This window comes from Nothobranchius furzeri, chromosome 1 (genome assembly GCF_043380555.1).
Source record: "Nothobranchius furzeri strain GRZ-AD chromosome 1, NfurGRZ-RIMD1, whole genome shotgun sequence".
NCBI lineage: Eukaryota > Metazoa > Chordata > Actinopteri > Cyprinodontiformes > Nothobranchiidae > Nothobranchius > Nothobranchius furzeri.
Genome location: NC_091741.1, coordinates 64818259 through 64843113, shown reverse-complemented (window position 1 = coordinate 64843113; position 24855 = coordinate 64818259). Strand labels below are relative to the sequence as shown.

The 24855-nt window shown below is 43.3% G+C and overlaps 1 protein-coding gene and 2 long non-coding RNA genes across 3 annotated transcripts; 1 reads left to right on the top strand and 2 right to left on the bottom strand.

The window, feature by feature from the left end:
- The first annotated feature begins 210 nt into the window (after nucleotides 1–210).
- Nucleotides 211–1622, top strand: neurog1 (neurogenin 1). The gene is made up of 2 exons (XM_015952432.3): nucleotides 211–348; nucleotides 431–1622. Exon 2 carries the CDS (start codon nucleotides 457–459, stop codon nucleotides 1030–1032), a length of 576 nt encoding a protein of 191 aa, XP_015807918.1. The 5' UTR covers nucleotides 211–348; nucleotides 431–456; the 3' UTR covers nucleotides 1033–1622.
- A 4050-nt stretch (nucleotides 1623–5672) lies between these two features.
- Nucleotides 5673–8940, bottom strand: LOC139070815 (uncharacterized). Its single transcript, XR_011521266.1, has 4 exons — nucleotides 8787–8940; nucleotides 8465–8689; nucleotides 8120–8160; nucleotides 5673–7490 (listed from the first exon to the last, which is right to left on the bottom strand). It is a non-coding gene; the product is annotated as an uncharacterized lncRNA (long non-coding RNA).
- A 4263-nt stretch (nucleotides 8941–13203) lies between these two features.
- LOC129162950 (uncharacterized) lies at nucleotides 13204–14927 on the bottom strand. Its single transcript, XR_008562957.2, has 3 exons — nucleotides 14799–14927; nucleotides 14516–14667; nucleotides 13204–14423 (listed from the first exon to the last, which is right to left on the bottom strand). It is a non-coding gene; the product is annotated as an uncharacterized lncRNA (long non-coding RNA).
- Between the last annotated feature and the right edge of the window lie 9928 nt (nucleotides 14928–24855).

Here is a 24855-nt window from a genome sequence, read left to right as displayed (position 1 = left end):
GAGGAGTGGGTTCCTGCGTGTTGCTCGCGTGGCTCGTTGCGTCCCCTGATTGGCTGGCCGTGATTACCGGCACGCTTCTCCGAACGCAGTGAACAGACACCGCTGGCGTCATTATGTTAATGAGCCGTTCCCGCGGCACGGGGCAGACCTGCCGCCCCCTGTGGGGGGGCGCGGACCGGGGGCCGGTCTTTGTAGTCCACATATAAGCGAGCTGAGGCCGGTCGTGTGCCAGGCTGACCGGCTCACACGAGCTGATCCAGAGCAAAGAAACGCATAGAGGCGCGTGCCGCCAGTCCTGCTCCCACCTGCAGCCCACTTTGGTCTAGATCAGAACTTCTCACATTTCAGGTGGGTCCACGCGCTCTCCTCTCCTGCACTGCCAAGTGCACACGCTTACTGCAGGCATTCACCCACATTATTCTCTCCACAGAACCGAACCAAGTCCTTCTCTCCAGTATGGACTCTATCTACTCGGACATGGAGAGCAGCAGCTGCGACCGGTTCACGCACACTGACGATGAAGACAGCGTGCGCTGCGCGTCACCGGAACCTGCGCAGCAGCAGCAGAAAAAGCGGCGCCGCGGACGCGTGCGCAGCGAGGCCACGGTGCAGGTGGTGAAGAAGAACCGGCGGCTGAAGGCCAACGACCGGGAACGGAACCGCATGCACAACCTGAATGACGCGCTGGACGCGCTTCGCGGTGTCCTGCCGGCCTTCCCGGACGAAACCAAACTCACTAAGATCGAGACTCTGCGCTTTGCGCACAACTACATCTGGGCCCTGTCCGAGACCATCCGCATCGCAGACCTGCAGGCGGGGAAGTCTGGAGACGCACCCCGGCTCCTCAGCACAACCTTCCTCGGTTCGGCCCCTAGTCCTGGTAGCGACTCATGTTCCTGGAGCTCCAGCGGCTCATCGTCATCCTCCTCTCCGGCTTACTGCGCCTCCAGCCCGGGAAGCCCCACCGGAGCCGAGGACTACGGGTACCTGCCGCAGGACGCACTTATGCGCTTCCGCAGCTTCGTCTACTGAGAACTCAGCAGCAGAAGAACTATGGACATGAACCCCCGCACAGTTTGGGTCAGAACCAGATGAACCACAATCTGCCTTAAGAATTCTTGTTCCCTCGGAACCAGCTGAAATACTGGTTCTGATTTAGTTATGAATGATCCAGTTCTGCAAGTTTCATTCAGGTTACTGAACTTGTCTCCCTCTCCACTTCTCCTCCTGATGGAGGTGAAAAGTTAATTTTATAATTTGTAGAGATGAAGCAGAACACTGAGCGTGAAAATTAAGTTTCTCCGCTCCGACAAAAGACTGAAAAGAACTGCTGTCATTCATCATTCTGCCCCAACACACACACACACACACACACACACACACACACACACACACACACACACACACACACACACACACACACACACACACACACACACACACACACACACACACACACACACACACACACACACACACACAGATACATTTCAGTTTTCTTTGTTTTAATTTATTTTGTGCCGTCTCATTAAATCTGTATTTTGTATATAAAGAGATTTTTATTCTATTTACTGCAGCTTTGTTTTTCTACTAAATGAATAAAGTTATAACGTTTGTATAACAACGTGTTTGTTTGTGAATCCTTACACAGCAATGTGTCGCGCGTGCGCGTGCACGAGACCCATATGACAATTAATATTTATAAGTCAACGGTCGCTTCGGAGCAGCAGGTGGGAACAAAAACTAGTTAAGTGTTAATGAACGGTGAAGATAAAGGGATTAAAATAATTAACTAAACAAACAATTCTCCGAAATAAATTTGAATTAAGTATTAATTTTCACAACTGACCTTTTATACACAAAACATCTATTCTCATTTATTTAATTCTTCAGGAATTTCCAGACATGCCTTCTTGATATTAAATGTTTGTTTTTAATTATTTATTTGATAAAAGAAACGTTTTTCTAAAACGTTTAAATCATAAAGAAAGAAAAAACAAAGTTTTTTGCTGCATATTGAAAGCTGTATGGTTCTAAAAGTATTTAAAAAGAAAATTATTTGCTTTGTAAAATAAACTTTTTCTCCAGGTTTTAAAGTTTATATTTTCTTTGACCGGTTTAGATTAAAACAATCAAAAACTGTAAAAGACTCAAATTATGCAGATTTTCTGGATTCATCGTTTTAATTCACTTCTAGAATGATTCTTTTTGAAATGTATTAATTTCTCCATAAGTGACACACACGCGCGCGCGCGCCCACACACGCACACACACACACACACACACAAACAAACACGCACACACGCACGTCTCGCATCCGCGGCCTATCTCTGCACGTGCGGAGGATGGACTGTCGGAGAAAAGACAAGAGGAGGAAACAATCCTGCCTCTTAAACTTGACAGCATCAATATAATTGTTAATTTTTTTGCTCAAAATTAATTGAAACTTTATTATAAAATTTTGATTTAAATGACGTTGTTTTCAGTTTTTAAAAAAATAATTTAACTAAAGACTTTATGTTCTCTGAAATAATCTAAAGCGACTTTTTGCTTTTGTCTCTTCATGTTTTTGTTTTCCATATAGGTTGTAATGCTGATGCAGCCCTCACGCTCCGAGCCCACGCACAACAAAACACACAAACATTCACAAGTCCTTATTATCATCTTGTTATTTTGGGGCGCGCGCCCCCGATGCTGCCGCCCTGTATTGTTGTTGTGCGCGGGGGCGTGCACTAATTTAGCGGGATTACCCGCTGGCGGGCCGCGTGCACCTGCAGCCTCATAATGAGCTCCAGTAAGTTTTAATTAGATTTCTTTTGTCACCGCAGAGGATGAAGCCTAAGCTGTCAACTGCTGCAGCAGCGGCAGCTGCACACTGATTGGCTGCAGGACACACGCGCCTCACGTGCGCACCAATTAGAGAGGATCTCTCTGTCTGATCCATAAAACAGAATCAGGGTGAAAAACAAAATAGTATTTCAGCAGTTAAACCTCCCATATAAACGTGAACTTTAAACATGAATTTTAAGCTTAAACTTTAGTTTTTAACTGCTCAAAATGAAGTTTAAATGTATAATTTAAACTTAAATTATTTAAATGTTCCTAAAAAAAAGTTCAATAAGTCAACTGGATTTCATCCCTGTTGCTTCCATCTAAGCTTCATCACTTATGAATATGTGAATTCGGGACTTGTTAAAATACACACTTGTGTTGGTAATATGAAATAAAAGTTGTTTGGGGTTTTTATCACTAAATGGATTCTTCTTCATGAACATGTGACTGGTCTGATTAGGCCTCCGATTATTGCACCATCCTCTGAAGAGTCAAGGCAGAACTAGATATCAGAAAGATGAAATCTACATCATAGTTTTTAATGTTTCATTTAAATGGATTCTCTTACTTTTTATTCTTGTTCAAAATGTGAACACTGCTGTCCAAAGGGTGTCCCTTATCTTGAGTTTTGGCTTATTTCTTATTTATTTTTTTACATTTTTTATTTTCCTATTTTGAATCTTTCCCCTTTTACCTCTGCTGAGTTTTGACCTGCTGATCTGGCTCTGCTGCTGCTCTATGTGTGGCTGCTGTTTTGTTTCACCATTACAGAAGTCAGAATGTCTGCTGCACTGAGCTGCAAATGCAATGCTGCGTGTTTGGGTGTTGGTTGTCCTTAAGCTTTTCCAGATGAGCTGTTGAGTTTGAAATTCATTAGACTGTTATGCCTGACAACTGTCCTGCATTGAGATGACGAGACAATCCATCAAGTTTGAAAAACCCCAATCAATCACACGAGCAGCCCTCAACATGCATGCTGCAGAGCACTAAACACACCACACACGGCATAAGACTATCTTTAGAGCTATTACGGTAATTGTGTACATTCTTAAAGAGCAAGTCACCTTCAAATCAACTTATTTTTTCTAATCAAATATAAACGTGTGTCTAATCGTGGTGCAGACACATGTAGTCAATGGTTTTGCACTTTAGTGCATTTTAGTTAAAATTTAAATTTTCTGCCTAAAACTGTCAGTGTTGTGTCGTTGTCATGTAAAATCTCTGCACTGCATTTGAATTTAAATCTGCCATTGCTATTGGCTAAGAGGTACCCTAGGACGTTAGCTGGTACCATATGTCACAATGAGCCTGTGTGTGTGTGTGTGTGTGTGTGTGTGTGTGTGTGTGTGTGTGTGTGTGTGTTTGTGTGTGTATTTGCTAGCGGCTCCGCCCTCTCGGTCTGCTAAGAAACAGCATTTGTTGCATTTTTCAAACAGGAAGTGGGAGTGAAGCAATACTCTGGTAGGGGGTGACTTGCTCTTTAAATTTGTTGAAACAGGTTGATCAGGACAAAACCCAGCACGAATACCCTGCCTTTTGATCTGGGCTGATAGCTCTTTAGGTCTAAAAATCTCTGGTCTAATAAAGGCCTAAAGGATTTTTAACTCAAATGTTGAAAGGTTAGGGTTAAAGACCTGAAGGGTTGGGTTCTGTTAAAGGTGGCTGAAACAGCTGCATGGTTGTGAGTCTGCTCTGTTCTGACTCAGAGGTTAAATGTCAGTGGATAAAAGTTGACCTGAGATCAGTGCTGATGTCACCTTGAATCAAAAAGATGCTCTCTGAACATCTGATCCAGGATCAGAGCAGGTCTGGAGGCTTTAATCAAAGGAAAATGCTCCTCAGAATTCCTCTTCTGCAAAAGAACTGGATCAGAAGGAACACCAGAGCAGAATTACAACTCATTCTGACCAAACAGAACCTAAAGACATGTTGTGCTCCTTTTAACACCAAATCACGTTCACCAAGGTCAGCAACCAGAGCTTGTGTTGTGAGAATGATTAAACAAATTAAGTTCCCTTTGGGACCACCAATAAAGTTTTCTGAATCTGAAGATCCTCAGAACAAAGAGTTGTGTTTGGGTCTTACATGCAAATGCCTCATCAGAAATTTAGTTGGTTAGTCAAAAAACAAATAACAGTTAACGTAAGAGAAACAGCTGCCCAAACACCTGGACTGGTGTGATAAAAACTAAAATCATGTGTCCCAAAGGATTCAGAATCTCACAACCATTCAAGTTCTTACACTATTTAATTTCTGAAGATTTTTGTGTCTTCAAAACACAATGTTGAATCCAGAACCTTCCAGTCCTCTTCAAATTGATATGATGAAGAGATCAATCAGAAATTGTAATATCTTCATCTGGAGAAAAGCACACGGGAATTTTGTACAGTTAACCATAACTCACCAGGGACTCGTTTAAAGGTAAAGCTGAAAAGAGACTAGTTAAAGGTGAAGCCTGGCTAGGAATTGGTTACAAGAGGTGAACATGAAGTGGTTCAAAATAAAAACTTAAACAGGAACTAGTTTAAAAGTACATTATGTAAGAATGAAGTAAGCATGACATCCTATGGTTACTGCAGCCCATTTTCAAAATGAACTAGTGACTCTCTCACTGAATTTCATGGTTGTTGCCAGTTATGGATCAGCGGCAGGAGATTTTAGGCGACGAGTGAAAACCAGTCACAGTAAGTTGATGTTGAGTTGTTGGCAACTGAAAAAAGGATCTTGATATTTTTTATGTATTTGCTAGTTTACCATTAGCATTCAACATTAGCTTCTAGCCTCCTTTACTTGAAAAAAGACAGTGTACAAGAAATAACATGTGAGTCACTCTTGTTACTGAATTACAATCTTTTATGAATTGTTTACACACATTTCTGAAAGCATGCCTCATATTCTCAGAACTCTACACACAAATCCAAAATAAATAAATTAACTATACCACACAATGGGCAAACCCCCTCAATTAACCTGCAAAAAGAAACTTCACATTCAAAACAATGTTATTTCTCATCAAAATGGGACTTTGTTTTCAAATGACACACACAAATCATCATATGAATAGACATTCATAAGAACCAGCCGAACACTTATGTGCTCAATGTAAAACATTATGATGAATGGAAAACACTTCTTCCCCATTCCATTCTTGACTTAAGCCTTTTTGGTTAAGTGTTACACTTACTACAGACAGTGTGTACATACATGTGTTGTAAAATATTTGAGAACATTGTTTTTACACTCTGAACACACAAATACACAGAAATAATTAGATTATTATTCTCACAAAACATTATACACAATGTACATCCCATTCCCAACCAACACAAAGTTGCACATAAACACTACATACAACAGAATAATTCACTGTATACAGTTACAGTAAAAAATGAAACTATGCTGCATCCTCTCTTTTGTTGCAATCTGGCCACAGCACCTCATCCACATCACAAGCAATGTTTTCCCTGGCCAAGCAGCAGGGGAAATATCACCTAGCATGGTGATTCCAGCCATTAACCCTCTGGAGGCAGGCGTTGCAGATTTGCAACAGTTTAAACCTACCTACCTGGTTGAGTACCCCCTGGCTGCCTCCCAGAGATCGGGGCGGGGCTAAATGTGGGCGGGATCAAACGTTTAAAGGTGGGTGGAGACAACTATTTGACTCCTGCTCCTCTTCAATGGAACCGGGAAACCGCGAGTAGCCCCTTTCTAAGGATTAGAAAGCCCTAAAAACCCACACAACCTATGTAAAGCATAACATTGGTAATCAAATTACTTGTTTGCTGGATGTCATGATAATTTTAAAGAGCAGATAATTACAGGCACCATTTTTGATCCAATCTGTTCTGATATTTTGATTCTTTTTTCTACTTTTGTATGGTATGTGTATTTATACCACATAGGTTTTTGTGTATTTTAGCTATACTTTTGGTACCTATATAAAAAGTTCAAGCATTTGATAAGAGTGACTATTCTTGAACCTGTCAAAACCATTTTAATAGTTTATTTTATCAATGCTGCCTTTATTTTAATAGTCATTTCCCAAGTGAGTGTAAAACAGTATAGACAGGCACGGGTAGATTTGTTGTACACTCCGTTATATCAGCTACATTAAGAGGACCAGAGACTTAAATTGTGTTGATACTTCTTAAAACACGCCAGGGATTGAGGTGGGGAGGTAAGACATTGTGTGAGACACACAAGAATGCAGACTAAATTTTTCAGGTAAATTTAATAGAGCAAATAGCCAACACAGGAATAAAAAAAAAAAGTACAAACAAATGAACCAAAAAGCACACACAAAAAAAAACAAGTGAACCTCCAAAAAACAATGTGAGGAGGAAACAGAATGCAAAAACAGTTTGACACCGCTGTACTATGGCATTTCAAAGCCAGAAAACACCTTCATCTTCATTTTTTCCTCAATTTCTGCAGAACTCCTCATAATCGGACTGAAAACTAAACATGAACAGGAACGGTTCCCTGCAATCGTTCATCTCCTCTTCATCCAGGCCATCACAGAAGCATAACCTCTCCACTGCCCTCCTGCAAGCTTCCCTGTTCATGGTGATGACCTGGGGAAGGGAAATGTTTCCTTTGAAGCACCTTACGGTGCACCACCTTGCTGCCTCAAAGGTGTCCTCAAGCAGAGAATTCCCCTAATCAAAAATAAAGACAATATTAAAATTACTGCTGTCATGAGGTTAAAAACATATTTTACATTAATTATGTATGATCTGTAAGTAATCTAATCTTTTAATTTCATCTAATAACTGTACATAATATAAGCCTTATTTTCAATGCTAACAGCTAGCCGAACAGCTGATGCTCTGGTCTTTCCAAACTGCTGCACGGAGGTGCGTCTGATACGGGAGAGAAGCTGTCAGCAGCCTTGATGCTCAGTTACACACCCCTTACATCCAAATGGTAACAATAACTTTGGAAAAAGTTGCAAGAAGGGTGAAAAAACAGAGTAAAGATAACAAGGTCGCTGAAATAAACACTGCTGCAGCTAATCTCTCACCGGTCTTGTCATTGTAACGTCAACCATTCAACTTATGAGTTTACATCAACCCTTCAAGAACAAGAAAAGAAATTGGTTTATTTAAAAGTAAGTCCCATAAAGAAGCAGTAGATTAAAAATGATTAACATAATTAAAATATATAACACGTTAATCATGGCTGTAAAAAATTAGTTGCAAGTAATGGAATTATGTGACACCTCTAATTAAAATAGAGGTTGGAGAAGAAACAATGACACCAGAAAAGCCAACAATATAAAACATACTCTGTTCCCTGTGTCCAGTTCCAGCAAGTTCTCAGCCTCTGCTAGAAAGGAAAAAGATTGTGGTTCATAAAAAGCATATTAACAATGCAAGTTGTAAAAAAGATCAGTTGCTTATTATTCTGGTTTAATGAAAATAGAGAAATGACTGAAAAACTTGCTTTGAAAAAAAAAGTGCTCTGTCTGGAACGGTCTTAATTTTCTAATCTTGGCAAAGTAAGAATTTCATTGTGCAGAAAGCGTGTTTTTCTAGCTGTGCATATGACAAAAGTTTGAATCTTGAATCTTCCCACATCCCATTTCGACAACCTAGGGGGTTGTGTACAATAATACTTGTTTGAACAATACCTGATGCTGCACAGACTAATTCAGTAAGGCAGGACTTCTTAGGAGGGACCACTTCCTGGCCCTGAAATAAGTGAAGGAACTATGCTTTAGTCTGCAAGCAACAGTTAAACTACAAGAATTAATCAAATTGTCTCTCACCTGTTTTACTCTTTCCTCTCTCCGTCTTTTTCGTGCCTGCACTCTGTCTTCCTCAGGCCTTGGTGATGCAATGACAACATTCATTCACTATGAAAACATTCATGTTATTCTGTTGACACTTGACTGAGCAAGACTTTTTTTTTTATATCTAATAAAAAAAAGTGTGATCATGGAGGGCACTTACGGCATGGGGAAGTGTTGCAGCAGAACAAGACACCACCATCTCCTAATTTGCCGCATGTTTTCCTTTGAAAAAGGAAATGCAGATTCAAATATGTGTTGAAGAATAATATCTTGTGTGCATTTGAGCTCAAAAGTTTTGATAATTACATAAACACTGGAAAAGTTGCTGCTTGAGTTTTTATAATAGCAATTTGCATATACTCCATGCTATGAAGAATGATCAGATGAATTGCATAGTCCTCCTTTGCCATGAAAATGAACTTAATCTCTCAAAAATTATTCCATTGCTGTCATTAGAGCTGCTGAGATCATTTCAGTAATCGTCTTGTTCACTCAGGTGACAATGTCGACAAGCACAAGGCTGGATATCATTAAGTCAGGCTGATTGGGTTAGAATGACAGACTTGACATGTTAAACAGAGGTTGATGCTCTAAATCATTGTTCTTCCATTGTTAACCATGGTGACCTGCAAAGAAACGCATGCAGCCATCATTGCGTTGCAGAAAAATGGCTTCACAGGCAAAGATATTGAGGCTACTAAGACTGCACCTAACTCAGCAATTTATAAGATCACAAAGAATTTCATTTAAAGAGGTTCCATTCTTTTCAAGAAGGCTTCAGGGTGTCCAGTAATGACAGCCAACACCAGGATCGTCTCCTAAAGAAGATGTAGCTCTGGGGTCAGAGTGCCACCAGTGCAGAGCTTGCTCGGGAATGGCAACAGGCCAGAGTACATCTGCACGCACAGTGAGGCGAAGACATTTGAAGAATGGCCTGGTGTCAAGAAGGGTAGCAAAGAAGCCACCTCTCTCCATAACCATGAGGGACAGATGGATCTTCTGCAGAAAGTCTGAAAGGACTGCTGAGGGCTGGAGCAAAGTCACATTCTCCCATAAAGCCTCTTTCCGATTGTTTGGGGAATCTGGATAAAGGCTTGTCCGGAGAAGAACAGGTGAGCGCTCCCATCAGTCCTGTGACTCTACCCTCTGTGACATAGAATGTATTAATCTGTTACTCTCAAAATATATTGATTGTTGAACTATACTGTGCAATCCATTTGAATTTAATTCATAAGAGCCATTACTACCTTCTCGATCACTTTTAGACAACAGCTCAGAATCTAGTAAAACACAAACACAAATTATCAAAAGTATTAGATAATATCAACACACCATGTCCCTTATTCCGTCAATGTCCCGCTCCAAACCCAGACTCCAAAAGTCGAAGCGGGTCAGGATGGTTGTATTCACCATTGCAAGATGCTGAGTGGGACTGTTGTTCTCATCCAAGACCTGTGACAGCTAGTGGAAGAAACTAAATCTGTAAACATGAATGTGATTATATAATTGACAGTCAGACAACCACAGAGGTACAGGAAAATACTTACAGTTGTTCCTGACTGGTTTGGAATTTCTGTCCCCAGCATGTTCTGTTTGCTAACAAACCATGAAGACTGGAGAAGTCTCCATCAGGTTTCTGCTCAATGTCATCATTTGCTGGTGAAAAAAAGCAATTACAGAAGCAAACATTTGTGAACTGTCACAATTCTCCTTTGAATGATGAGAGAAATTACTCACACTCCTGTCCCTTTGTGTGTTCTTTGCCAGATGACCCTGTTCTCATTCCAGCTGATGGGGAATTGGCTTTAGAAAGTAAAGTTACATATATTATTGTCCAACTTCGATGAAGACAATAAACGTGCATAAGCGTGCATAATATACCTAAGACTACCCTTCCATGGCTGTCACACTGCATGGCAACATCTGGAGGAACAATCTTGCTGTATTGTTTTTTCTGTTTTTGTTTTTTTGCCATGTTGTAACGATGAAGCAAATTTCTTTGTAGAAAATGTGTGTTGATGGGGTGGTCAGATTCAAGAAGTAATTATTCTTTCTCATCCCTGAGAACAGCTGCTCCACACACTGGCTGTTAATGAGACCAGTAAGCTCAGGTACAAGTTCCAGCTTTCTCAGAACCTCCCTCTGGTCTTTGCTGTTACCCTGATGGAACACATCATTCAGAGCAAAATGCTGTGAGGATCCAGTGAGAGGATGACCTTCTTTGTCAGCTGGCATCTTAGGAAATCTTAGCCAAGGCATGTTGACATGAACTTTGCCCTCTGAGGCCTGCTCAATATTCTCTGGGGTGGGAGCCAATAACCTTCCTTGAAAAGGGTCAAAGATTCCTGGCTGCCTGCAGTTGGCATGCAGTGCCAGTCCCCTGGCATAATCGTACACGGACACGTTGGGAAAGTGTTTCCAGGAAAGCAAGAGATCCACAAAGTCATGTGAACTCTCTGCTCTAAGGTTGAATTTCACAGAATACACAACCCCACATGGACAGGTGATAACTGCCCAACCGCCTGTGAATTAACAGGAAAAAAACTAACATGAGCAGTATGTATAGCTCAACCTACACACACATAGATAACAACATATAACAAAGTGGTAACTTCTACATTCCATGTAATTTCACTTACCAGAGGCACCCCACACCTTCTCAAACACCTTGTTGTAGGTGACTCTGTTGGACATCCTCTCAGACAACCTGATGACAAGGTCCACTTTGGACCCTTTGTCGTCGTTTGCACAGTGCTCTGACCTGATGTACCTGATTTGAAAATGTAGTGAACTTGAGATTAAAAATAAAGCATGAACTTAATTTTGTAAGCACAAATAGGTGAGATATCTTATCAATTACTTCACCTTCAAATTCACAAGCTCATCTGTGAGGCGCTCCACAGTAATTTCATTATCGCCATCATCATCATTCTTATCACTTTCCATTTTGGGGCCTTGCATTTTTTCAAATTCTGTGTTCAACACTGAATTTGAGCTCCGGGTGTGTGGGCCAATCCAGGGGGCCCAGTGATGGTAACTCGGGGGCACAACAAAAGGGTTCTTCCAACCACCTTTTTTAACATGTGTGATAAGTATAAGCTAGTATTATCACATAATTTGACACATAATATATTATAAATCCAACTGTTCTGTTTATGGTTCTGTCTTTTGACAAGACTTACATTTAATTAATCCATGACTGATAATTTCTGTGGCCACAGCATCCCAGAAGTTGTTAATGTCCACATGACCATTATAATCATCAGGTGGACTAGGGATTTCACTCACTGTTAAAACACGTTTGCTATTCAGAGCTCAGTTACTAAATCCCCTCATAACACAGATAATGAAGTGCTACTCGTATGGTTGGCATGACGTTTCGCATTCTACAATTCTGAGAGAGATCAGCTGCTCTACAAAAAATTAAGTTAAAATATGTAAAATAACAGCCTATCAAACACACCTGGCATACTAAAAACACCTTTCTTGTGAAGATCCATCACAACAACGGCTGGGCTGTATCCACATGACACACAACTGTAGGTGTATTCATGGTTGGTCAGGGCTTCAAAATGAAGGTAAGCCTGGAGAACTCTCTCCTTGTTTGGAAAGGCCACCTTTTCTGTGGTTTTGATTATTTATCACTTTGCTGACAGCTGTATGGGTCTAAATAATTATGAGAAACAAGAATATTCCAATGTTATAGAATTTCGAAATGAAGGTTCTATTTTTTGTTCCAATCATCATTTGTTTAAACAGTAATGATCTATATTGAATACATTAGACAAATGGAAGAATAAACATTAATCCTTTGATGCATGAATTATGAAATCTTCACCCATTATTTTTTTAACAATTTTTTTTCATTCGTCTTTAGGTGTGAATGAAACAAATTTCAACAAATATTTTTTGTAAAATTTTATAATTTACAAATAGTTTATTACATGTCCACCTCAGTGGACAGCGTGCATTCTGAGCATGAAATATGTTGGCTTGGCTTACTGAAGTCCAAATAGAGGGGTTCACATGCAATAAAGTCTTCAACAGCTGTGCTTAATAGCAAAAACAAATAAATAACAATTTTGAGTACCTGTCCACCGTAGTGACCATTATGCATCAAAGGGTTAAGAAATACATATTGATGTTATTTATTACTTTCAAAAGTTCAGAGATTGGGCCTCTAAAAATAGTAGATAAAGAAACTAGAATTTATCACAAAATCTAGAAAACCAATTAACCTTTCAGCGAGCACATTATTGTATTACATTTGCTCACCTGAAGTGCATTCCTGACCATCAGGCAAACGTGCAGAGACAGGAAGATGTGGTCATCGAAATTGTGGATACCATCCTCCCATTCCTGGTATCTGTAAACCATGCCACAGTTTAGGCATGATTTCCTGTATGTTGATATTCCTAAAAACACAGTCAAAACAAAGATCAAGTTAAGTGCTTGCATGTCATTTGAGATCAGTAGAACCATTTACCTTAATGTACATGTAAATTAATTTACCCATTTACTAATAAGAAAATAGCATCATAGAAAGGATTATGATGGTACCAACCTTCAACAACACCTGTGCTTGTAAGGATCTTGCCTATTGATGTTATCAGTTGTTCGGAAAGTATGTTTTCACATTCTGTACACTTTGTTTCTTTAGGGACAAGGTGCTTCGGAAAGGTGTCCTTTGTTTGTCCATCTCTCGACTGCTCTATGAGAGCCTGGGGCAAATCTGCTGGGAGCTTTTTGTTGGTGAGGAGGTAATCAAGCATCCTTGCAATGTGTTTGTCATCTGGTGGATACCCGTCCTCTTCAGACTCACTTGCATTTTCATCTGCAGTGGTCTGGGATGGATTGGGTACCTCTGCCTCTGTGCTCTTCACCTTCCTAAATAGTTCTCTCTTAGTGACGAACAGATGCCACTTAGCGACAGCTTTGTGCATGCATGACTGTCTCTGTTTAGCACAAGGCCAATGCCAGTTGTTTTGTTTTGCGTCATATGACACAGTCACTCTTCCCAACCTGCTATAGTATGTAATTTTTTTTTCATAAACAGATATATGAAATTTGGATTGTGGGCCACCCACAGTCAGCTGCACTGACAGAGGCACAACCTCTGCATCAGCATTTTCTTGCAAATGCAAGAGGTTGGCTTCACGCTCCTTGCCAAACCATTTATTTTTTACCATTGTTTCCAAGGCCTCAGCAGTTAGTGTCATGGTTTGACAGTCTATGCGTGAGCAGTACAATAGAGATTGTATGTGGTGGCACTCGAATGGCAACATCCTGCTCCTTCGAGCAAAGTCAGCGTTCAGATGACATTGGTCAACCTCACACATGATCTTCTGTATTGGCCCCCAAGTATTTTTAATAACATGTATGGGTGTTGCTGGACCACAAAAAGATTTCTCAACTGCAAAGACCCCATGTTTACTATCAAAGCACTGACAGGTAAAAAAATCTGTCCTTTGACACAGTCTCAAAGTGGTGGGAATGCTTTCTCGTTCAGTGTCTTTTAAAGTTTTTTTTTTTGTTTAATTTCATCTTGCAATGAGGACATGTTAATTGGTTTTGTGCTTGATGCCGAGCTGGGGTCGCTGGATGCCTGGCTGGGGGCTCTGGATGCCTGGGTGGGGGCTCTGGATGTTCACCTGGGGGCTCTGGATGGGGCTCCTCCTCTTGGTGAATTTCTAAATGTTGAAGCAGCTGCATTCTATTTATAATTGTTGCTGTGCAATAGCAGCAGTGAAAATGTTTTGCCTTCGACAATTCAACCCACACTTGATTATTGTAAATCCTGTAAGAGCAGAATGAAGGAAACAAGATTCACACTTGTAAAAAAAAATAGTAAATTCATTAACTAATTTGTGTAATTTGTAAGATAGGCACCTTTGTGTTTAACTGAAGAATGGCCGTTGATGTTATTCAGCCTTTGCTTTGACACCCTTGTGTTGACAAAATGGACACTGGAAACATTCACCATCAGTGCATTTTGTAATGAGTAGACTTGTATCACCATCAACGAGAATGCTGATGTGTCTCTATATATCAAAGGGGAAAACAATAGACATAAAAGCCCCATCAATAGAAATTCACAAGAAACAATGTATTACATAACATATGAAATACATTTTTCATTTTACCAACAACATTTCATGTCATGAATACTTACATGTACTATCGCAACAAGACCAACATCAATGTTCGACACATTACTCAGATGTAAGCTTTCAGAATCTCTAATCCAGTGTTTTTCATCCCTGGTCCTCAAGGCACACTATCCTGCATTTTTCAGGGGTTCCCTGCTTCAGCACAGCTGATTTCAATTGATGGCTGATGAACAAGCTTTTGCTTCACTGCAATCATCTCAATACGGTCTGCTATATCACAGAAACTCCAAAAACATGCAGGGCAGTGTGCCTTGAGGACCAGGGTTGAAAAACACTCCTCTAATTATTATGAATGGCACCTTTTTAAGTCTGCTTAAGTCATATCATTTACTAATTAGTTGCTAGTTAGGAAAATTGCCTTTACACCATTCTTTCCTTATTCTATATTTAGCATGTAACAACGATTAAAAAACAAAACTAACATTTTCCCTGTGTAATGTATAGTATTTCTCCCTCAACAGTAGATCGTGCCAGATATTAATATTGTTCTAAAACTTGATAAAGGAGCTTTAAGTCAAGGTTTATATGATTACACATATCAGATTAGCACTCTAACCATAATAATAAAGCCCATCTGGGGTAGAACCCAGATATGAACATAAAAAGCTTAAAAAACTAACATTTCCCCCTTTAAAATATATTTTCCACACAACATATCTCCCCAAAGCTATAAAAGTGTTCCTACAGGTTTCTTCAACTTAAATTTAAGTCTGTTTAAGATCTTTCTAAAGCCATATAGAAAATTAATACCTATTTGGCACTATCAGCTAAAAATAAATCAAATTAAATTATTGAACTGGTTTTCATTTATTTATCTATATATCTTTACCAATATATTTTGACAAAACACTGGGTGGGCACTTGGTAGAAGATCGGTTATATTTTTAAATACAGGGTTAAAAATATAACCGGATCCATCTGGTTTGACATTAGAACCTTAACAATAATTTTTGTTGCCTATATTTTTTAGTTTAATTTTAAGAAGGTTTTTTTATTGTTAATTTTATGACCCTAATTTATTTCTTGCAGTATTTCTATTGTGTAAAAGCAACAGTGCAAACAGTATAGACACAGAATTGAAATAAATGTTTAAAAATAGCCTTTATTAATATTAATGCTTCTCTTCATGTCATCACTTGTTTGGAATATTTTGATGAACTTCAGAAGACAAATGCAGTACAGAAAATTTACATCCAACACAAATTTTAAGACCCAGATGCCAAAATTGAAGGGTTTCTCCAGTCTTTTAAAGGTATTACTTTCAAATTCATAAATTCGATGCTTTTAAGACTCCGCGGGAACCCTGTAAACATTTCTCCTCAAAAGTAAGTCACCCTGCATATGTAAAATAGGCTATATGTATTATCTAAAACTCATAATCGGGAACTTGGGACACTGAAACTCAGGAACTTGGGACACTGAAACTCGACAGCAGCAGGCGCGGGACACTGGAACTCAGGTGCGGGACCCTGAAGAGGCTTCAGCATGGAGGACCTGCAGGCGTAGGCCCCGCAGGCGTAGACCAGGAAGTTGATTTGATGAACTCAAGGCAGCGAGGCAAGGAAACCAGGAATGGCGGCAGGTACTCGACAACGGTCTGAGCAGGTGCACATCACGATCAGCTGGGTCACAGGCGGAGGCTTGGGTGAAGGGAAGCAGAAAAGGAGCAGGGAGACCGGCCCTACCACACCGGAGAATTTTGGCGTGCGTAGGGGGTGTCACTCCACCAAAACTCCAGTATCTGCAGCTTCCGTGGAAAAACAGGACGGGGCAAAAAGCAGGAGAGGAGAATGGGTTCGACCACCCCGGAAACAGGTAGGATGCGCCGAAACCCCTCGAGTTGGAATCTCCTTCCGCTGAACGGAGAAAAAGCAAAAAAAATTAATCCTCCAGGGAGATGTTTCAGAGCTCACCACAGGTCCAGGTTGGTCGGATCATTCTGTCATGTGTGGAGTGGGTGGCGGCAGACCATGTGTGGTAGAGCAGATCAGGAGGCAGGAATGCAGGCACGGATATAAAAAAAAGTAGATTTATTGGCAGGATACGGCAGGAAACAACAAGGCACAACAAATAAACAATGATCCGACACCAACACATACAAGACAGGAGGTATAAATACACAGGGGAAAATCAGGAACACATGGGCAGGTTAACAAGGGGCAGGTGAGACCAATAAAACTAATCAGGAGGCAGGGGAGAGTCACAGTCAGAGGGAGGCAGGAGCAGATCGTGACAGAGAGGGTTAAAAGAATCAGCTGCTATATCTCCACATGCGTCCTCCATAGCTTGGAGAAGAGGTATACGCGTTTGTGGCTGTCGATCATACACCTTCCATCTCCAGGTAGAAAAAAATTCCTCAATGGGATTGAGGAATGGAGAATATGGAGGGAGTCAAACTAAAAAGCATGGGTGGTCAGTGAACCAGTTACGAACCACAGCAGTTCTGTGGAAACTTCCGTTGTCCCAAATGACAACGTACCTGAGATGTTCTGGGCCATCTACCTGATCTGGTGGAATGAGTACAGGTGCTGGCCAGTAAATTAGAATATCATCAAAAGGTTGAAAATATTTCAGTAATTCCATTCAAAACGTGAAACTTGTACATTATATTCATGCAATGCACACAGACCAATGTATTTCCGATGTTTATTACGTTTAATTTTGATATTTATAGGTGACAACCAATGAAAACATCAAATCTGGTATCTCAGAAAATTAGAATATTCTAAAGGCCAATGAAAAAATGTTTGTTTCTCTAATGTTGGCCAACTGAAAAGAATGAACATGAAAAGAATGTGCATGTATAGCACTCAATACTTAGTCGGGGCTCCTTTTGCCTCAATAACTGCAGTAATGCGGCGTGGCATGGACTCGATCAGTCTGTGGCACTGCTCAGGTGTTATGAGAGCCCAGGTTGCTCTGATAGTCGTCTTCAGCTCCTCTGCATTGTTGGGTCTAGCGTATTGCATCCTCCGCTTCACAATACCCCATAGATTTTCTATGGGGTTAAGGTCAGGCGAGTTTGCTGGCCAATCAAGGACAGGGATACCATGGTCCTTGAACCAGGTGCTGGTGGTTTTGGCACTGTGTGCAGGTGCCAAGTCCTGTTGAAAGGTGAAGTCTGCATCCCCATAAAGTTGGTCAGCAGCAGGAAGCATGAAGTGCTCTAAAACTTCCTGGTAGACGGCTGCATTGACCCTGGACCTCAGGAAACAGAGTGGGCCAACACCGGCAGATGACATGGCACCCCACACCATCACTGACGGTGGAAACTTTACACTGGACCTCATGCAACGTGGATTCTGTGCTTCTCCGCTCTTCCTCCAGACTCTGGGTCCTTGATTTCCAAAGGAAATGCAGAACTTGCTTTCATCAGAAAACATAACTTTGGACCACTCAGCATCAGTCCAGTCCTTTTTGTCCTTGGCCCAGGCGAGACGCTTCTTGCGCTGTTTCTTGTTCAAGAGTGGCTTGACACACGGAATGCGACACCTGAATCCCATGTCTTTCATGAGTCTCCTCGTGGTGGTTCTTGAAGCGCTGACTCCAGCTGCAGTCCACTCTTTGTGGATCTCCCCCATATTTTTGAATGGGTTTGTCGTCACAATTCTCTGCAGGGTGCGGTTATCCCTAGAGCTTGTACACTTTTTTCTACCACATTTTTTCCGTCCCTTCGCCTGTCTGTTAATGTGCTTGGACACAGAGCTCTGCGAACAGCCAGCTTCTTTAGCAATCACCTTTTGTGTCTTGCCCTCCTTGTGCAAGGTGTCAATGATTGTCTTTTGGACAGCTGTTAAGTCAGAAGTCTTCCCCATGATTGTGGTGCCTTCAAAACAAGACTGAGGGACCTTTTAAAGGCCTTTGCAGGTGTTTTGAGTAAATCAGCTGATTAGAGTGGCAGCAGGTGTCTTCTATATTCAGCCTTTTCAGAATATTCTAATTTTTTGAGATACCAAATTTGGAGTTTTCATTAGTTGTCACTTATGAATATCAAATTTAAATGTAATGAACATTGGAAATACATTGGTCTGTGTGCATTGCATGAATATAATGTACAAGTTTCACGTTTTGAATGGAATTACTGAAATATTTTCAACCTTTTGATGATATTCTAATTTACTGGCCAGCACCTGTATGTTGTGTGGGGTGTCCAGGAATGTGATCAGATGGGCAGAGTTGTAGGGGCCAAGGGTAGCATGGTGATGGATGACGCTGTGGTGGGTAAGCGCTGCACACATTGTGATGTTCCCTCCATGCTGGCCAGGGACTACAACAACAGCATGCTGGCCAATTACATTCCTTCCCCTATTTCATCTTTGTGTGAGGTTGAATCCAACCTCATCAATGAAGATGAACTGGTGCTCCACTGCAGCCGCCTCTAGCTCAAAAACTCTCTGAAACACACATGACAACATCAGAAATGAACATGGAGTGGTCGCTATTGTGAAGCACAATCATAATGATAACAATATTGAAATAACTCTAATTTACTGTACATAGTGTTGAGAGTATGCATCAATTGTGGGACTCACTTGCATAGTTATATTGCAAATCTTTGACTCTCTGAATGAAAGCTTCATCCTAAGATGATTTCTGTGCAAGACACAGTCCAGTGTTGATAAGCTTACCCCATTAATATTTAGAAACATGTCATTGTTTTCTATTATTGCACTTGCTGTAATGTTGTGGCGTTGTTTTCTAGGACCATGTTCACGATTTCAGTTTCCTGTTCAGGAGACAGAAGACGTTCCCAACCACCTCGTGTTGGTAATCTTTCAGTTCTGCCAAACAAATAGTAAAATACTGAGAATACAAATGGTAAAATGGTAAATGGCCTGTATTTGATATAGCACCTTCTAGAGTCCTGGAACCCCTCAAGGTGCTTTACAACACAATCAGTCATTCACCCATTCACACACACATTCACACACTGGTGGGGATGAGCTACGATGTAGCCACAGCTGCCCTGGGGCGCACTGACAGAGGCGAGGCTGCCGAGCACTGGCGCCACCGGTCCCTCCGACCACCACCAGCAGGTAATGTGGGTTAAGTGTCTTGCCCGAGGACACAACGACAGCGACAGACTGGTATACATTTCCTAAATACTTGAAACATACATTACAGCATTTTTACTGTCCTACAAAACAGTCCACAGGCAATAAACTATACTCATTGAGTACTGATTGTATTGATATGCAGTACTGCAATAGTGAGAGAAGATTTCTTACCTATTCTCATTTCGGAAAGTCCGTATGATGGATGCTACAGTGTGCCTGCTGTAATTTGGCCGTTGTCTTTGCCCAGCCTCCCTCATTGTAAGACCATGGTTGACCACATGATCAACCAAAGTGGCTCGGATTTCATCAGAGATTAAGGTCCTTGGCCTTCCTAGTCCTTGTCCTCGTTCTCATCCTCGTCCCCGTCCCTGTCCCCCTCCTCTTCCTCTTACTCACTCCTCTGGCTCTGCCTCTGTTTCCAATGTTGGCAACCATCGTTCCAAAACAGCTCACCTGTTGCCCTTTTATGCTACAGCTCTGATTGCTGATAGTAGAACTGTGAGGCGGGTGTTTGCCCTTGTGGTGAGTCAGTGTGAATATTTGAATAGCAGTGTGTTCCTTGTGAAAACAAAAATGTTTTCTGCATGAAATTTGTGTCAAAAGCAGATAATTGTGTGTTGTGTTTTAGAACTGCAATTTGAGTGTTAAACAGGAACTGTGCATGTAGTTTAGTGGAATTGGTTCAGGAGGTTGGTGAATGTGTTACATGTTGTGGTCATGGTGTCTCAAGTACCAGAATTTGTGTGTAAACCATTGAGACAAACTGTAAAAACACTGCTGCCTTTTGCCAGCCAGTGTCGAATAATGCCATCACGGCAGAGTTAGCAGACTCGGAAACCCTGAGGCTTCACAGATTGTGAACAGTAACAATGCCCTCTTTAGTTTTATTTTTTGAGTTTTTTTTAAAGAATGACATTTGGAGGGGGTAACAGTGGCAGAGGAGTTTAGCAGAGATGGGAATTAAAGCATCAGCAAGTCATCCCCATGTCGTGTTTTTGTTCTGCTCAGCAACTGAACCAGGTTCATTCACTGTGCTGATTGAAATCACCTGCTGAGCTGAAGAAAAACACGGCATGGAGATGATTTGTTGATGCCATCTCTGGAGTTTAGTGTCCGCTCCATAAATGGAGGGCTGCAGGGATTGGTGACACAAGTGTACAGCAGCCTTTCTTCTGTCAGTGTGCCCCTGGACAGCTGTGGTTATATTGTAGCTCATCACCACCAGGGTGTGAAAGTGTGTGTGCATGGGTGAATGAATGATTGTTTTGAAAAGTGCCTTGAGGGTTGCTAGGACTCTAGAAGGCGCTATATCAAATACAGGCCATTTACCTTCCTTCCAACACGATTGAGACCTTAGACTGTTTTGTGATAATTTCACTGTAAAATTCTTATGTATTGTAACTTTACAGTTAAACTATGATACTTTTAAACCTTGTGACAGAGAGAATTCACAGAGCAACACAACTAACAAGCCGGTATCAGACCTGTGTCCTGCTTGTATCTGAACACCTGTCTGTTGTTTATCTGTTTATCTGCCACACAGCCCCGCCTCCTCGCTGTCTGTCAAACACTCTGTGATACTTATAAGACCAATCAGACTCAACTAAGCTTCTGTTTTATCAACAAGTCATTTTCCAGCTGGAGGACAGCACAGGCTGCAGGGTCAGAGGTCTGAACACTTCTGACAGGACCTCTGGATTTAGCTCACTTAGGATTGAAACCTTTTGGGGCTAAAAAAATGTTTTTTTTTTTTGATTTTTTACGTTTTGGGGTCTCCTCCTTGAACCGTCACCTTATCGTGGTGGAGGAGTTTGAGTGCCCTAATGATCCTAGGAGCTATGTTGTCTGGGGCACTTAGTGCCCCTGGTAGGGTCTCCCATGACAAATTGGTCTTAGGTGAAGGGTGAGACAAAGAACGGTTCGAAGGATCTTTCATGGCGGTGAAAACGAAGAGTCGGAGTACCCGGCCCGGAGGGTTACCGGGGTCCCACCCTGGAGCCAGGCCTGGGGTTGGGGCCCGTGAGCGAGCGCCTGGTGGCCGGGCTTTCGCCCATGGGGCCCGGCCGGGCCCAGCCCGAACCGGATACATGGGCTCGTCCAACTGTGGACCCACCACCTGCAGGAGGAACATGAAGGGTCCGGTGCAATGTGAATCGGGTGGCAGACCAAGGCGGGAGCCTTGGCGGTCCAATCCCCGGACAAGAAAACTAGTTTTTGGGACATGGAACGTCACCTCGCTGGCGGGGAAGGAGCCGGAGCTTGTGGCAGAGGTTGAGCGGTACCGGCTAGATATAGTCGGACTCACCTCGACACATTGCATTGGCTCTGGAACCCGAGACCTGGAGAGGGGTTGGACACTCTACTTTGCTGGAGTTGCTCCGGGTGAGAGGCGGAGGGCTGGGGTTGGCTTTTTGTTAGCCCCGAGACTCTCTGCCTGTGTGTTGGGGTTTACCCCGGGGGACAAGAGGGTAGCTTCCTTGCGCCTTCGGGTCGGGGAACGGGTCCTGACTGTTGTTTGTGCTTATGGGCCAAATATCAGTTCAGAGTACCCACCCTTTTTGGAGTCCCTGGGACGAGTGCTAGATAGTGCTCCATCAGGGGACTCCATTGTCCTGCTGGGGGACTTCAATGCTCACGTGGGCAATGACAGCTTGACCTGGAGGGGTGTGATTGGGAGGAACGGCCCACCTGATCAGAACTCGAGCGGTGTTTTGTTATTGGACTTCTGTGCAAGCCGCAGTTTGGCCATAACGAACACCATGTTCGAACATAAGGACGCCCACCGGTACACTTGGTACCAGGGCAGCCTAGGTCACAGGTCGATGATAGATTTTGTAGTCGTATCATCTGACCTGCGGCCGTATGTTTTGGACACCCGAGTGAAGAGAGGGGCGGAGCTGTCAACTGATCACCACCTGGTGGTGAGTTGGATCAGATGGCAAGGGAACATGCCGCGTAGACCTGGCAGACCCAAACGCATAGTGAGGGTCTGCTGGGAACGCCTGGCAGAAGAACCTGTCAAGACGGTCTTCAACTCCCACCTCCGGCAGAGCTTTGACCACGTCCCGAGAGCAGTGGGGGACATTGAGTCCGAGTGGGCCTTGTTCCACTCTGCGATTGTCGAGGCGGCTGTTGCTAGCTGTGGTCGTAAGGTGGCCGGTGCCAGTCGTGGTGGCAACCCCCGTACCCGCTGGTGGACACCAGAGGTTCGGGGAGCCGTCAGGCTGAAGAAGGAGGCCTACAGGGCGTGGCTGGTCTGTGGGTCTCCGGAGGCAGCAGACAGGTACCGGATAGCCAAGCGGGGTGCAGCAGTGGCAGTTGCCGAGGCAAAATCTCGGGCGTGGGAGGAGTTTGGTGAGGCCATGGAGAAAGACTATCGATCGGCTCCAAAGAGGTTCTGGCAAACTGTCCGGCGCCTCAGGAGAGGAAGGCAGCAACTCGCTCACACTGTTTACAGTGGGGATGGGGAGCTGCTGACGTCAACTGAGGCTATAGTCGGACGGTGGAAGGAATACTTTGAGGAGCTCCTCAATCCCACCAATGCGCATTCCGAGGAGGAACCAGAGCTGGGAGGCCTGGGGATGGACTGTCCGATCTCGGGGGCAGAAGTTGCTGAGGTAGTCAAACAACTACACAGCGGCGGAGCCCCGGGGGCGGATGAGGTTCGTCCTGGGTATCTCAAGGCTATGGATGTTGTAGGGCTGTCATGGTTGACACGTCTCTACAACATTGCGTGGTCATCGGGGGCAGTTCCTAGGGAGTGGCAGACCGGGGTGGTGGTCCCCATCTTTAAGAAGGGTGACCTGAGGGTGTGTTCCAACTATAGGGGGATCACACTCCTCAGCCTCCCTGGTAAGGTCTACGCCAAGGTACTGGAGAGGAGGGTCCGATCGATAGTTGAATCTCGGATAGAGGAGGAGCAATGTGGTTTTCGTCCTGGCCGTGGAACTGTGGACCAGCTCTATACCCTTGCAAGGGTGATGGAGGGGGCATGGGAGTTTGCCCAACCAATCCACATGTGCTTTGTGGATTTGGAGAAGGCTTATGACCGTGTCCCCAGGGGCACCCTGTGGGGGACGCTCCAGGAGTATGGGGTGGGTGGCTTTCTGTTAAGGGCCATTCAGTCCCTTTACCAGAGGAGCGTGAGTTTGGTCCGCATAGCCGGTAGTAAGTCGGACCTGTTCCCAGTGAGGGTTGGACTCCGCCAGGGCTGCCCTTTGTCACCGGTTCTGTTCATCACTTTTATGGACAGAATTTCTAGACGCAGCCGTGGTGTGGAGTGTGTCGAGTTTGGTGGCAGGAGAATCTCGTCTCTGCTTTTTGCGGATGATGTGGTCCTCCTAGCTTCATCCAGCTCTGACCTTCAGCTCTTGCTGGGTAGGTTCGCGGCCGAATGTGAAGCGGCTGGGATGAGGATCAGCACCTCCAAATCTGAGACCATGGTTCTCGACCGGAAAAGGGTGGCTTGCCACCTCCGGGTCGGGGGAGAGGTCCTACCTCAAGTGGAGGAGTTTAAGTATCTCGGGGTCTTGTTCACGAGTGAGGGTAGGAAGGATCGGGAGATCGACAGGCGGATTGGTTCGGCGTCTGCAGTGATGCGGACGCTGAGCCGATCTGTCGTGGGGAAGAGGGAGCTGAGCCAGAAAGCCAGGCTCTCGATTTACCGGTCGATCTACGTCCCAATCCTCACCTATGGTCATGAGCTTTGGGTAATGACCGAAAGAACGAGATCGCGGATACAAGCGGCCGAAATGAGTTTCCTCCGTAGGGTGGCCGGGCTCAGCCTTAGAGATAGGGTGAGGAGCTCGGACATTCGGGAGGGACTCGGAGTAGAACCGCTGCTCCTCCGGATCGAAAGGAGCCAGTTGAGGTGGTTTGGGCATCTGGTCAGGATGCCTCCTGGACGCCTCCCCAGGGAGGTGTTTCGGGCATGTCCTGCCGGCAGAAGGCCCCCGGGTCGACCCAGGACACGTTGGAGAAGTTACATCTCCAATCTGGTCCG